The sequence below is a fragment of the Cucurbita pepo genome, chromosome LG09, assembly GCF_002806865.2.
Source record: "Cucurbita pepo subsp. pepo cultivar mu-cu-16 chromosome LG09, ASM280686v2, whole genome shotgun sequence".
Lineage (NCBI taxonomy): Eukaryota > Viridiplantae > Streptophyta > Magnoliopsida > Cucurbitales > Cucurbitaceae > Cucurbita > Cucurbita pepo.
The window spans coordinates 3,951,609-3,964,395 of record NC_036646.1 but is presented as its reverse complement, the minus strand read 5'-3'; the positions used below and the strand labels follow the sequence as shown (position 1 = coordinate 3,964,395).

General features: G+C 36.9%; 2 protein-coding genes across 4 annotated transcripts; both read right to left on the bottom strand.

Moving 5' to 3' along the window:
* Positions 1-221: 221 nt before the first annotated feature.
* LOC111801673 (uncharacterized membrane protein YuiD-like) lies at positions 222-3,031 on the bottom strand. 3 transcript variants are annotated; one of them, XR_002816167.1, is made up of 6 exons: positions 2,782-3,031; positions 2,234-2,390; positions 2,081-2,131; positions 1,846-1,938; positions 473-684; positions 222-343 (listed from the first exon to the last, which is right to left on the bottom strand). XR_002816167.1 is itself a non-coding variant. In XM_023685761.1 (5 exons), the coding sequence occupies exons 1-5, from the start codon at positions 2,850-2,852 to the stop codon at positions 610-612; spliced, it is 447 nt and encodes a 148-aa protein (XP_023541529.1). In that variant the 5' UTR covers positions 2,853-3,031; the 3' UTR covers positions 226-609. The 3 variants fall into 3 exon arrangements, 2 of the variants coding, with proteins under 2 accessions (XP_023541529.1, XP_023541530.1); XM_023685761.1 differs by having other exon boundaries at positions 226-684; XM_023685762.1 differs by having other exon boundaries at positions 226-589.
* Positions 3,032-4,152: 1,121 nt separating this feature from the next.
* Positions 4,153-12,446, bottom strand: LOC111802739 (ATP-dependent DNA helicase Q-like 5). Its single transcript, XM_023687213.1, has 20 exons — positions 11,227-12,446; positions 11,064-11,117; positions 10,601-10,713; positions 10,253-10,465; positions 10,052-10,130; positions 9,627-9,680; positions 9,449-9,523; positions 9,293-9,346; positions 8,791-8,835; positions 8,607-8,701; positions 8,400-8,523; positions 7,581-7,679; positions 7,235-7,290; positions 7,033-7,135; positions 6,420-6,548; positions 5,825-5,997; positions 5,143-5,167; positions 4,938-5,053; positions 4,410-4,715; positions 4,153-4,329 (listed from the first exon to the last, which is right to left on the bottom strand). Exons 1-19 carry the CDS (start codon positions 12,394-12,396, stop codon positions 4,625-4,627), a joined length of 2,868 nt encoding a protein of 955 aa, XP_023542981.1. The 5' UTR covers positions 12,397-12,446; the 3' UTR covers positions 4,153-4,329; positions 4,410-4,624.
* Positions 12,447-12,787: the final 341 nt, after the last annotated feature.

Below are 12,787 nucleotides of genomic sequence, written 5' to 3'. Positions count from 1 at the left end.
CCTAACAAATCAAAAGCCTGCTAGGTGATCGAAATCACTCAAGTCAGTAAGGATTAACTCACCTACTCCAACTCTCTCATTTTTATCTCGATAAGAGTTTCTTCTACTTAATTCAAATTGCGGCATTTTCAAGTCGGAAAGTTAGGTTTAGTTAAAGGGCGGAGCTGTGTTTGGAGAATCTTCCAACATGGTGCTAATCAAGTACAATAAGATATGAACAATGACTGAGATAATCAGGAGTTTTTATCAATAAAGAAGTAATAATTTAGTCAGATGAGCCTCAGAAGTATTGCCTTCGCCCTTTTATCCAAAACCAGATGAATCAAAATTGACTGGAAGCTACCTAAAACAAAAAAGATGCTAAGAACTATATGTTTGTTTTCTGATTCACTGCAAGTGTTGCTGCAGCTTTTGTTGGTCCAATGGCACTAAATACAGCAATCAATCAAACAATTATTATCAAATATCTTACTGATCAGAGCTTTATGTGCAGAAGACCGTATTCACAAGAATAATCTGACACTGAAGTTTCCACCAACCAGCCTTCATTAATGACAAGATTTGAGCTACCGACTGGTTACGGCTTCATCTATTTCATCATCATAATGTTCAAGACTTAGTTATTATGATTATCAAATGGCCAATAGAAGAGGTGATAATACCAAGTAAGCCTCCAGCTACAACCTGTAATCAAGTAAAAAGAAAGGCCTCAATTCTCTTTTGGAATCCTGACTTCTCTTCTCTAGTAGATGGCATAAAAGAGCTACAAATGAATATCCCTCAGTGTCTTATTCGCTCTTTGAAACCTCCCCAGCCAAAAAAAAAACAAAAAAGTGCCAAGAAATTGCTAAGCATTCGTGAAGCCAGTTATTCAAAGGGCAACCCACAATGTCTATATCATCTCCGGTTCAGCATAATGCCAAAGATGATAGTAAAAAGACAATGATTAGCCAAGCAACAGTCGTTCAACATCTGTCTTATCATTATACCAGGTTTATCAAGTTTTACTAATCTTTAACAGGCACATGAAGGTCATGGAAGCCAGAATTTGCAGTAGAATAACAATTTTCCATTTTATCTCAAAGTTGGTCTAGTCATAACCTAGACAGCCTACTTAATGTCGAGGATTGTTGGGGAGATTCTCACATTGGATAATTAAGGGGATGATCATGAGTTTATAAGTAAGGAATACATCTCTATTGGTATGAGGTTTTTTTGGGGAAACAAAAAACAAAGCCGTGAGAGCTTTTATTCAAAGTAGACAATATCATACCATTGTGGAAGTCGTGATTCCTAGCATGGTATCAGATCCATGCCCTTAACTTAGTTATGTCAATAGAATCCTATTGTTGAACAAAGAAGTTGTGAGCCTCGAGCGTGTAGTCAAAAGTGACTCAAGTGTTGAACAAAGAAGTTGTGAGCCTCGAGCGTGTAGTCAAAAGTGACTCAAGTGTTGAACAAAGAGTGTACTTTGTTCGAGGGCTCCAGAGAAGGAGTCGAGCCTCAATTAAGGGGAGGCTATTCGAGGGCTCCATAAGTCTTAGGGGAGGCTCTATGGTGTACTTTGTTCGAAGGGAGGATTGTTGAGGATTGTTGGGAGAGAGTCCCATGTTGGCTAATTAAGGGAATGATCACGAGTTTACAAGTAAGGAATACATCTCCATTGGTATGAGGCCTTTTGGAGAAACAAAAAAACAAAGCCGTGAGAGCTTACGCTCAGAGAGGACAATATCATACCATTGTGAAAGCCGTGATTCCCAACACTTAATACAATATTAACAAATTGATTAACGTGTCAATTTCATAGACAAGAATCTCCTAATAGACTGCACAATGTCATCTTACCTGGGGAGGGGTGTGACCAAGAAGTTCTCGCAGTGGTCTGCTCTCAGCCAAAGGATGTTCAGCAGGAAGCTCGTAAACAATTTGATTCAAAACCTACAAAATCAAACACAGTCAATGAAAAAAGATAAATTAAAGATGCAAAAACAATACCCAAATGAGAGCAATTAAGGACTAAAAAAGGAAAAGGAGGAAGGGAGGAAGGGTTGAACAAGGAAGCACAGATGAACCATAGAACCTCTGCTTGGCGTCCAGCTTGTAATCTTACACCAGTTGCATCGTACATTACCTGCCACCAAATTCTCAATGTCATACATCATCTCATAATGGTTCCAAGATCTTTACAATTTTACTCAAAATGGTATCGAAAAAATGAACAGGGAAACCATACAACACAGGCTAAGATCAATGCAACAGCAAAAGCTGAAGCTCCAAAGCCTTCTTGAAGGCCAATGGCTACAGCAAGAGCAGAAACAGTTGAAGAATGAGATGAAGGCATTCCACCAGATCCAATCAGTCTCTTAAAATCCCATCGCCTTTCCTTATACCTGCAATGTTACAAGAGCTTAAAAGACCATAAATTAAAGTCTTGAACAAGAAAAAGGAATCCAAAACCAATAAAAGCTTCTAAAAGTGCTCGTTCATAAAGCTATAAACAATACACTTTTTCTGATTAGGACGACGGAGGGAGAACAGATCACAGAATCCTATAGTAGATGCAAGAACAGTACACGAACAACTCATAATTAGACGAGCTACACAAATTTAAAGAAACCTAATATTATCTCAGAACAATTGTTTTCGTCATATAGGGTTTGCAATATCAAGCCTCAACGCGACAAACATAGCCCGTAAGAAAGCTCATACGTAATGGGTGAAAAGCAAGAAATGGATCGGATCCGAGTAGCACGATTATAATGGAAAGTTGAAGAACAATACCAAGTAGTGAAGAACTTGATGGACTGGGCGATTGCGAAGGCAACGAGAGCAGAAATGATGGGGAAATTCATGAGAATGGTTGAGGAAAAGGAAGATCGGGGCGTTGGAGTCGAAAAATTGTTGGGATTATGAAGAGAAAATTCAAAATCTGGGATTGGAGAAACGAAATCAATGAGGAAGAGGGAAGATTTGATGTTATGCGGAGAGATGGTTAGTTGGTGAAGGAGGCAAGACGGAGGGAATGGGACAGCTTCNTTTTTTTTTTTTTTTTTTTTTTTTTTTTTTTTTTTTTTTTTCTTCCAATTTCCAATTGGATCTCTACAAGCTGAATTATTGACTCAATATTCTGTTTCTAAGAATATACTTTTTTTTATCCCATAATTTTTATTCAGATTAAATTTTCGTCCTTATAATTTTATAAACTCTTTTAAAATATTCTATGTAGGGAATAATTCTAACCTTAATTAAATTATAGCTTTTTCGAGACATTTCAAGCTTGGGCTACCGGTCGTATCAGAGATTTTTCTTTTTATGTTCATGAATTATATTTATTATGCATTTAAAATTAAGGGTGTTCGTCCTATGCATCTGTTGTGGTTATTTAATATCCTCATTTTTCTTTTCGTATTACTTTGCTTACTATATGTTGTAACATTATAAACATTATTATTACTCTTACTCCTGTCGGGATAAATCTGATCCTTTCCCCTGTTTCCGACTACGTATATGGAATATTTTAAGAGGTCAACATCTTTATTAGTCGTAGGGTTAGAGGAAAGAATAGGAAAGGTGATTTCACTATATTTCTGACCAGGGTTTCTGACCCTTTCCCCGGTTCCCGCCTATGGAATATTTTAAGAGGTAACATCTTTATTAGTCGCAGGGTTAGAGGAAAGAATACGGTTAGATTGAGTTTGAACATTTTTTAGACTGTATTTTTATAATATGAATTTAAATAAAAATAAAATAAATATATGCACAGTCATTTTTAAAATTAATAATAAATTTGGATGGATTTTATTCGACTAAACGAATCTAGTTGAAGCAAAATGATCTTCCATAGAATTTTTATTTATTTGAATCCGACCCAAACGAAATTGATTTGGGTCATCAAAATTTTTAAACACACCTATTAAATTTCTTTTTTTTTTTTTTTGTAAACACCATAAAACAAAACAAATAAATTAACATAACTCAGTAAATATATTTTTTCTTACTTGAACCAAACTCATATATTATCAACCAAAAGATTCATGCTGACTAAAAGAATAATTTATCTTAAAATTAAAATTAAAAAAAAAACAGAGATTTGGATAAATTCTAAAATTCAAGGATTATAAAATAATAAAAAGAATAATGAAAAAAGGCATAATTATTCCTAGTTTTTTAATTTTTTTTTTTTTTTTTTACTTTACTTGTGGTATAAGTTACACTAGTTGCAGGAAGTACAGATGAACAAGGCAAATGGGGCTTAGTAATCAATAAATCTGTACAAAAACCAACAGAAAACTTGATGAACTCCATCCCTTGTGATTCCAATATGTTCTCCTGCAAACACCAATTAATTCACAACTGACAGAAAGTTAAGAAAAATCTATGAAAGTCTGTCAGTGATTCAGTTAATCTACCTTTCTTGACATCGATCTTGTTTGTCCTCCTCTTGATCATTAGGCTCGGCGGACAACAAAATGGACCATCTGCTTCTTAACTACTTGAGTGGTAATCATGGCAATGGTAGATTGATGAGAATGAGATGACCATGTTTTGAATCACCCAACTGCTATGCCTGTGGATCTAGATGCTCAACAACAGTTTTGAAAAAGATCTATCTGTTCATGTATAGCTAGGACACGACGTCCTTCCCGACAAAATTTAAGAGCTCTAACGTAGCTGCTTCCATTATTACCGAGAAATCGACCTGTGTATACCTTCCCCTGTCATCCCAAATGTGCTTACAATCAGATTGGTTGCTTATATTTCAGGCAAATTATGAATTTTCAATGTTTTCCTAAGGTGACAGACTTTCTTTCTTCCTACAAGTTTAGACAAATTCATATTTGGCATGGTGAGCGTGATCTAAAGGTGGTTCGTCAGCTAAGTATTTGCTAATGGTGATGTACGAGAATTTGATTGAAACTAAAAGGAAATCTGGTTACCAGAAATGAGTTCTTGACCATATTGTTGAAGGATAAGCGGGGCTCGAAATGCCATGCATAATCCTTGCAACGGCCCTGGGAGTGAACTTAGCCTGTGAGTTGCTCTGCAAAAAGACCTGTTACAGCAAAAAGTATAAGCTTTTTCAACATAGCTGAGCCTTGACCCGTTGAAAATGATCTCATTAAGCATTTGTATAGCCCTCACTTTTATATCTGCTCGGAGGAATGGGCTGCACATGAATAATATTGATGTTAGTACGATTATAACCAGACTGAAGTTAGAAGCAAGCTGTACCTCATGTACGTAGTAAATGAACAAGAACAAGAATTAATAGTATTGCATGAATAATCTACTTATGAGATCACACATCAGTTGGAAACAAGAACGAAACGTTTTTTATAAGGGTGTAAAAACCTCATTTCCTAGCAAATGCGATTTAAAAACCTTGAGGGGAAGCCCAAAGAGAATAATATCTGCTAGCGGTGGGCTTAGATCGTTACAAATGATATCAGAGCCAGACACCGAGCGATGTGCCAGCAAGGAGGCTAAACTTCAAAGGGGGGTGGCACGGGATGGTGTGCCAGCAAAGACGTTGGGCCCTTACATGGGACGGTGTGCCAGCAAGAATGTTGTGGATTGAGGGGTCTCACATCGATTGGAGAAGGGAACGAGTGTCCGCGCGGACGCTGGGCTCTGAAGGAAGGTGGACTATGAGATCCCCCATCGGTTATCTAACATATGCGTTTTAAAATTTTTAAGGAGAAGCTCGAAAGGAAAAACCCAAAGAGGATAATATATACTAGCGGTGGGCTTGGGTCGTTACACTACTGGTCAAATCTCTTCTCATTTCTTCTAACTGTATATCAGAAATAGTGACTGTACATACCTGCTCGGGTTCATTTTATTTGGAATATCATAATTATCACCCTCCTGGAAATAAGAACAAATCTTTCCTTCTAAGCATGGTGTTTGCTCATAGTTAAAGCAGCCCTGAGTCTTCTTTTCATACAAATTCACAGCCGAAGTCACCGCATCAAACATGGCGTCCAGTTTCCTAACCTGAAAACAAAAACAACCCCTAGACATGTCGGTTTGATTTAAAGAAAAACATACAACATCCTCCCGAATGTTGATCTACGAGGGGACACTCACGAGTAGATGAGCTAGCTTGCACGTAAATTACCCAGTCAGAACAACAGAGCTTTGGCCCAAAGGTGTTGAAAATGGAAGGTAACAACAATATATCTTAACAAAAATTTTGGTGCTTTGGGTGAATAAATACAAATCAGCAGACGTAATGAACCAATTCTTTCAAGTTTTCTTGAATGAAAAGTAGGTGCAAGTGAATCAAAACTTTAGTGGATGAGAAGTATAGATCAAAAAAAGGCTCCACAATTACAAGTTTTGTGGTAGTATCACGGCCATCTGTTATGGTATTATAAATAGATTCACAAATGCATAGTAAAGTCAGAATCAACAACCTTACTAGTCTGAATCTCGGCTAACCATTTTCTAAGATGCGCTGACAGAGAACAAAAATCTTCAGGATATTTCAAAATTGTATAACAGTACGCCAGATCCTTCATTTCGTATGTGATTTCTCCCTTCAACTAAAAGAGTATAAGAAAGAAACTTTGTTACATAAAAGAAATAGAAGATAATAGAGACAAAATTACAAAAGCAAAAGAATATAACACATGATATAACTTCTCAATAACTTTTTAGATCGCTCGACGTATCGCCAAAAATCTTCTCTAGGATTATCGAAACCAAAGTTGCATGCTACATCCGTTTAAAATCGACGAACAATTAGTCTAACGTCTTTCTAAATTATATTCATGCATGCAACTGCATAGATAAAATTGAAAAAGGGCCTATTTTTAACATGCATTCATTCATCTTCAATTCTTCAAATTGAATATTTATATATCAATCAAAGTTGATAAACACTGATACATTGAGTAGTTGAGAGTAACTAAATTTAAAATGCAAGGTTATATTGGAATAAAGCTTAAACAATAACTAACTGTTGTAAATATGGAATGAAAAGAAAATAAAGGAGATGTTGAGTTTTCCATTTAAAATCATCCGAACCTTGAGATTTTGCAAATGATTTGAGAGACTGGTAGCTGAAATCCCAATGCTATTGACCACCGTGAGCATGTCAAAAACATGCTGCCCTTGCTTAGTTTCAGACCTAAAGTTCCCAAGTTTAATAGCCTGATACGAAAAGCAATTTTTTTTCTCCCAATAGTGCATAGTATTAGATTGGTCGAGATCAAAACTAGGTACTCACTTCTTCAAAATTTCAGCAACAATGATATCTTTGTCAGCAAGCATCGCTGGTGAAGTCTGCACCGAACACAGAATACGCAAAATCATCAAGCACCAAGAAACGAACCTATCCTAACCCTTTCACCAAATATTGACTGCAACATATCATGAATATTTACATTTTTCAAATGCATGACACAAGTAGATGGATCAATATATGCTGAGATACTGAACATCTATCAGGAATGATACCATTAATTTAGTAAAAGGCTGTAGGAACTATAATAGCCATAGTCATGAAGCAATCAAATTTTAATTAAGCTTTCATAGTCAGAAAGTAAGAGAGAAAAGAATCATTGAAGATCAACCTTATGAAAATTCAAAGTGCAAGTCACATTTAACTGAGGAAGTAAGCGCAAATATTGCATTTCTCCGAGCTCCAAGTATGTTAGAATTGTAATCATCACCTGTCGGAGATCAAACCAAGTGAGAACACAACTTCTCCTAAAAAAAATAATGGATAAGTTCGGTAAGGAGGTTCCATTTTCACTAAAAAAAATTCCAGCAGTTAAAAGATCTCCATGGCTTCTATATTTACATCATCATTATATTACTTGATAAATTTCTAAAGCAATGAACATGTGGAAGAATATGTAGGGATGAAAAAGTTGCATACAAGGACTTAATACACGGTAATGGAGAACAGTAGAGTGATTTAAGTTGAGATGGCTTCTGACTTTTCAAAAAGTTTATATGTTTTGCTCACCAACTAAAACTCTGACTTGAATTACGCATAAGAATCTACTTCTAGAATTTAGTTGCTTTTCAGCATCCTACAATTTGCTTTGGTTCCTTAAGTTGATGGGAGATTTAGAATCCTTCCCGCAAAAGAATTGGCGTGGTTCTACTCCCTTTCTTGATTTTTTTCTCTTAATTGAGCCATGTTTCTCCAAATTGTAAGTAGTGCTGTTACATCAATTCTTCCTAACAGATTAATGGAGTTTCTAACTAACAAAAGATTTCCATGATGGTAGATTTTCCTAATACTTCTTGCAAACACCACAGCCAATGTATATTCATTTGAAATTGTGACTATATCCATAGGCGATAATAACAGTTAAGTTTGTCACCTCAATGCTCCAAAGTAAAAAAATTAGATAGTTGCAAAAACAGTGGAAGAAAGTGACCTCTTCCTTCATATCAAATTTACGAGATGCAGGATCTTTGACCATTGAATACACTTTTCCACACTTATTTTCAGAGAACACTTCACTGATGAATTTGTTTATATTGTATTCATCAACTCCATCACTGTTCATACAATACTTCAAATCAGTTCCAGAATATATAATCCTTGAATAGCTAACAAAACGAGAAATTTTATATCACATGACCTGTGCATAAGACTTCGAAGCTTGAAATATGTGTCATTGTCAAGAAATAGATGACAGTAGGATAATCTACCATCACGGCCTGCACGCCCTATCTCCTGCAATAAGTGTACTATTAATCTATATAGAATGTTCATAACATACATGTCATATTAGAAAATGAACAATATTAGAAGAAGCTACCGACTTGAATATATTCCTCCAAGCTTTCCGGCATGCTATAATGGATTACCTGAAACAATTTAACTTTACTTTTTTACTGTTTAGATATCATCGTTCATATAGTACAAATATTCCAAAACCAATAAAAGCTAAATTTGTGCCTCGAACATTTATCTCATGTACAATGTGGTCCACCTAAGTGATTTCACGTTATTGTAATCCTCCACAGCTAACTATTTATTACATTACATGCACAAGGATGTGGCATTGATGTATTCAACTGACTTCAAAATTAGATCTCGCACTCCTTTTTGAAACAAATAAAAAATCAAGCACATGCTTTGAAAAAAAAAAAAAGAAAAAATCTAACATTCCTGACATGGAGCATCTTTAGAGAGATGAGCGGATCCGATACAGAAAGATGTTCATACTACTCTTACATTGCTAGTCAACCATTTCAATACATCAGGAATATCCTCACACAAATAAGGAATAAAACAATTTGAAAATGCTCTCTAGATTCTTACAGCGCCAACGTCCCTCTTGTTAAGTCCCATGCCAAAAGCCACAGTAGCAACAACCTTTAGAAAAAGTGTCAGTCAATGCATTGAGATAGGAAATAATTATTCATAACATTTATATACATACATTCACACAAATAATAGAAGAATATGGTATCTCACCACTCTAATCTTGTTTGAACAAAAATTGTCCTGTATGTGTTTGCGATCTTTAGCAGGAAGACCACTGTGATAACTCTAATTAGCAAAATAGGAAGCAACCGATCAGATTTACTTTTCAAATACCCCAAAAAGGTAATAGTAGTTGTTATTCATAAGCTAGCTAAGATGCAGAAGTAACCTTTGCAGAGATGCCATTATCACACAAGTATCTGCTTACCGAGTCAGTTTCCAACTGCAGCATCAGAGCAGAGAAGCAGTCATGGCTAACTAAAAGTTACAAAATTTATCTAGACGATTAATGAAAATTGAGAAACACTATCAGGTCACTGTGCAAAATGATGAACAAACAACTACAGATCAGCTAAGGGTTCAACCAAACTTTCCTCTGCAAAAATACTTAATTACGTAGGAACGAAACAGTTCAAAGTTAATGACAAAATTGGCCCATTCAGAAAATGAAATAAATGGGAAAAGACATAATAATGTTAATTTGAGCGTTTCATTCCACACTAACTCAAAAGACAGCTACAGACCTAGAGGGTGAGCTTAAGCTTCATTCAAACTTCTATGTATTATGATAATAAATTACTGACAGAAACAAACCTGAAACTTGCAGTAGATAATAATGCTCCGAACTTCAGCTATGGGAGAAGACTTGATTAGCTTAAGTAGATCTTTCACTCTTATTTTCAGCACATCACCAAATCAAATTGAAACATTGAAAGTGTTAATTAAAAGGATCCATATGATAAAATTAAAGTGGTTAAGAAGGAGAAAAATCAACTCTCAAGATTTAATACTTGCCTGTTTGTACTCATTGATACTGACAATTGTAGATTTGTCCTTACTGTAGTCTTCAGAATGAGATTATCTGAAGGAATTTCTAACGCAGTCATAATTGCTTGCATAGTTGAAGTAGTTGCCGTTGCGGTCATTGCAAGAATGCAGTTAATGTTGAGTTGAGCTCGAAGTAGAGATGCTCTAAGCCTCATATATGAAGGTCGAAAATTGTGTGACCTGGTCATATCAAATTGAATAACTTAGACTAGTTCATTCATGCCATAGCAAATGCTGAAAGCCAGAGGTCTCATAAGTGGAGTGTCTAAATAAGAAAATGATGCCGATCACGGTTCAAATTGGGAATCAACTTGCCATTCAGATATACAGTGAGCTTCATCCACCACAAGAAGAGATACCACTAAGCCGCTAGAAAACATTGACAGAAAATCTGGGTTCTGAAACCTTTCAGGTGAAACAAAGAGCACCTGAAAATACATATAAGAACTTAACCACGCCATGACTGATGACATTCCAACTATAAAGGATTCTTGGGAGGGAGTCCCACGTTGGCTAATTTAGAGAATGATCATGGGTTTATAAGTAAGGAATACATCTCCATTGGTACGAGGCCTTTTGGGAAAGCCCAAAGCAAAGTCATGAGAGCTTATGCTCAAAGTGGACAATATCATACCATTGTGGAGAGTCGTGATTTCTAACACTCATCCGAATAATACTTGTAACATTTAAATGCAAGATAACGAATCAATGCAGTTGTTCTCACGATAATGTTTTGCAATAGACAGAGAAAAGTATGGGAATTTTCCCATTCATGTACCTTCATCGACCCTTGGATAAGCAGCCTCACTATTTCAGATACTTCATCAGGCCTCTACAAATACACAAGAACGATCAAGTAAAGTTTCACACTCTTTCACACTGTCATCATACAAAAGCAAAAACGTTTAAAAAGCTTGATAGAGAAATAGAGCAGCGACTACCTGACTGCTGCATAATAAACCACCCTGAATTACAGGCGGCAATTGTTTTATCTGATCTATCATTAATGCCACCAAAGGACTAACAACAACGGTTATCCCAGGTAGAACCATTGCCGGTATTTGATAACAAATTGATTTACCGGCACCGGTGGGCAAAACAACCATCGTTGATTTCCCGGCCAGCACCATTTTGATAGTCTCTAACTGCCCTTCTTGGAAAGAATCATACCCATAAGCTAATTTCAACAACTTTACCAAGTTATCATCAGATGGGTCATTTCGCACATTGGATATAGTCTCTTCAATGGAAACGGGATCAAATTTCGCTCCTCCATTGCCCTGCTTCTGTGGATGTTGCGTTGTTTCTGTAACCAAACCATCTTCATCGCAGAAACTAGCCGTCTCGTTGCAATCTTCATTTCTCGAGTTCATCTTAGTCCTTCTATGGGACCGGTAACTACTCCGCTCGCCATATTTTCTCCGGTTGAATTTCTTAATAAATTTTCGCTTTCTACCATTCAAGTTAAGCTTCACAAAGTTGCCTTCACCTCCACATTTGCGCACTTTGACTGGCGGAGCAGGAACGTGGGCTCCAATCAAGTTAGGATATTTCCTAACGAGTTTCACCGGATTCCCGGGACTAAACAAATTATCTTTTGATCCCCAATCAGCCGTTGAAGAACTAGCGACCTCAGTCTCAGCATTGTTCTGCTGGCTCGGCTCCGATAAAGACCGATTTTCCTCGGAAGTCTCAAAATTAAGACAGGATCCACGGAATTTCAAGAACGATGACGATTTTGAAAAGAACCCGGCTGGAAGCATCTCGATAGATTCAGAGGACGAAACTCCACGACTCTGATCCGAAGCCCGACGGATTTGATATGGCAGAGTTGGAAGGGGAGTCCAGTCGGGAAGCGATTCTTCCTCGGAGGGTTTCGTATCAGGCGGTGGAGACGGCTTAGCAACTCTGGAAGAGTGCTTTCCAGGTTTCGACCTGGTACGCGCCAGAGAAGAAGTGGCTTTACTGAACTTACACTTAGCATTGGAAGCTGACGTGAACGGAGTAACTGAAGAAGACGACGGCAGCGGCGGCGGCGGCGGATTTGAATCTCTGGGAGGAGTGGCGGAGATGTGAGAAGCATCTGAATCTGAGTCTGAATCGGAATTCATGTCGGGTAATGGCGACGGAAAATTGGAGGGAGAGCAACGGATGAAGATGTGTCGAAGGTTTCCTATTTTGCCCGATATCAGTTTTCCCGCCAAATGCTATTGTATCTTCATTGGGCCGGCCCACCTTTTCGTGCTTCAACTTCGGGCCCAGGCCCACATTTTCGTTGCTTCAACTTCGGGCCCAGGCCCACCTTTTTCGTTGCTTCAACTTCGGGCCCAGGCCCACTATGGTTTAAAAAGAACACGAGATTATTTTTGGGATAACCATACAAGTATTTCAAATGGTACAAGTTTCTTAAATTTTTTTTTTTAATTTATTTTTATTTTTATTGTTCTAGCGTTCTTTAAAATTTTATAGATCTAGTAGAGTATTTTTTTTTTTTTTTTTTTT

Coding starts and splice junctions, on each gene's coding strand:
- LOC111801673 (XM_023685761.1), bottom strand. CDS start 2,852: ATGAATTTCCCCATCATTTCTGCTCTCGTTGCCTTCGCAATCGCCCAG. Junction 2,391..2,781: donor ATCAAGTTCTTCACTACTTG/GTATTGTTCTTC, acceptor GTAACATTGCAG/GTATAAGGAAAGGCGATGGG. Junction 2,132..2,233: donor CATTGATCTTAGCCTGTGTT/GTATGGTTTCCC, acceptor ATTTGGTGGCAG/GTAATGTACGATGCAACTGG.
- LOC111802739 (XM_023687213.1), bottom strand. CDS start 12,396: ATGAATTCCGATTCAGACTCAGATTCAGATGCTTCTCACATCTCCGCC. Junction 6,549..7,032: donor ATCATTTGCAAAATCTCAAG/GTTCGGATGATT, acceptor ATACTCTTTTAG/TTGAAGGGAGAAATCACATA. Junction 4,716..4,937: donor TGGTCAAGAACTCATTTCTG/GTAACCAGATTT, acceptor TTGGGATGACAG/GGGAAGGTATACACAGGTCG.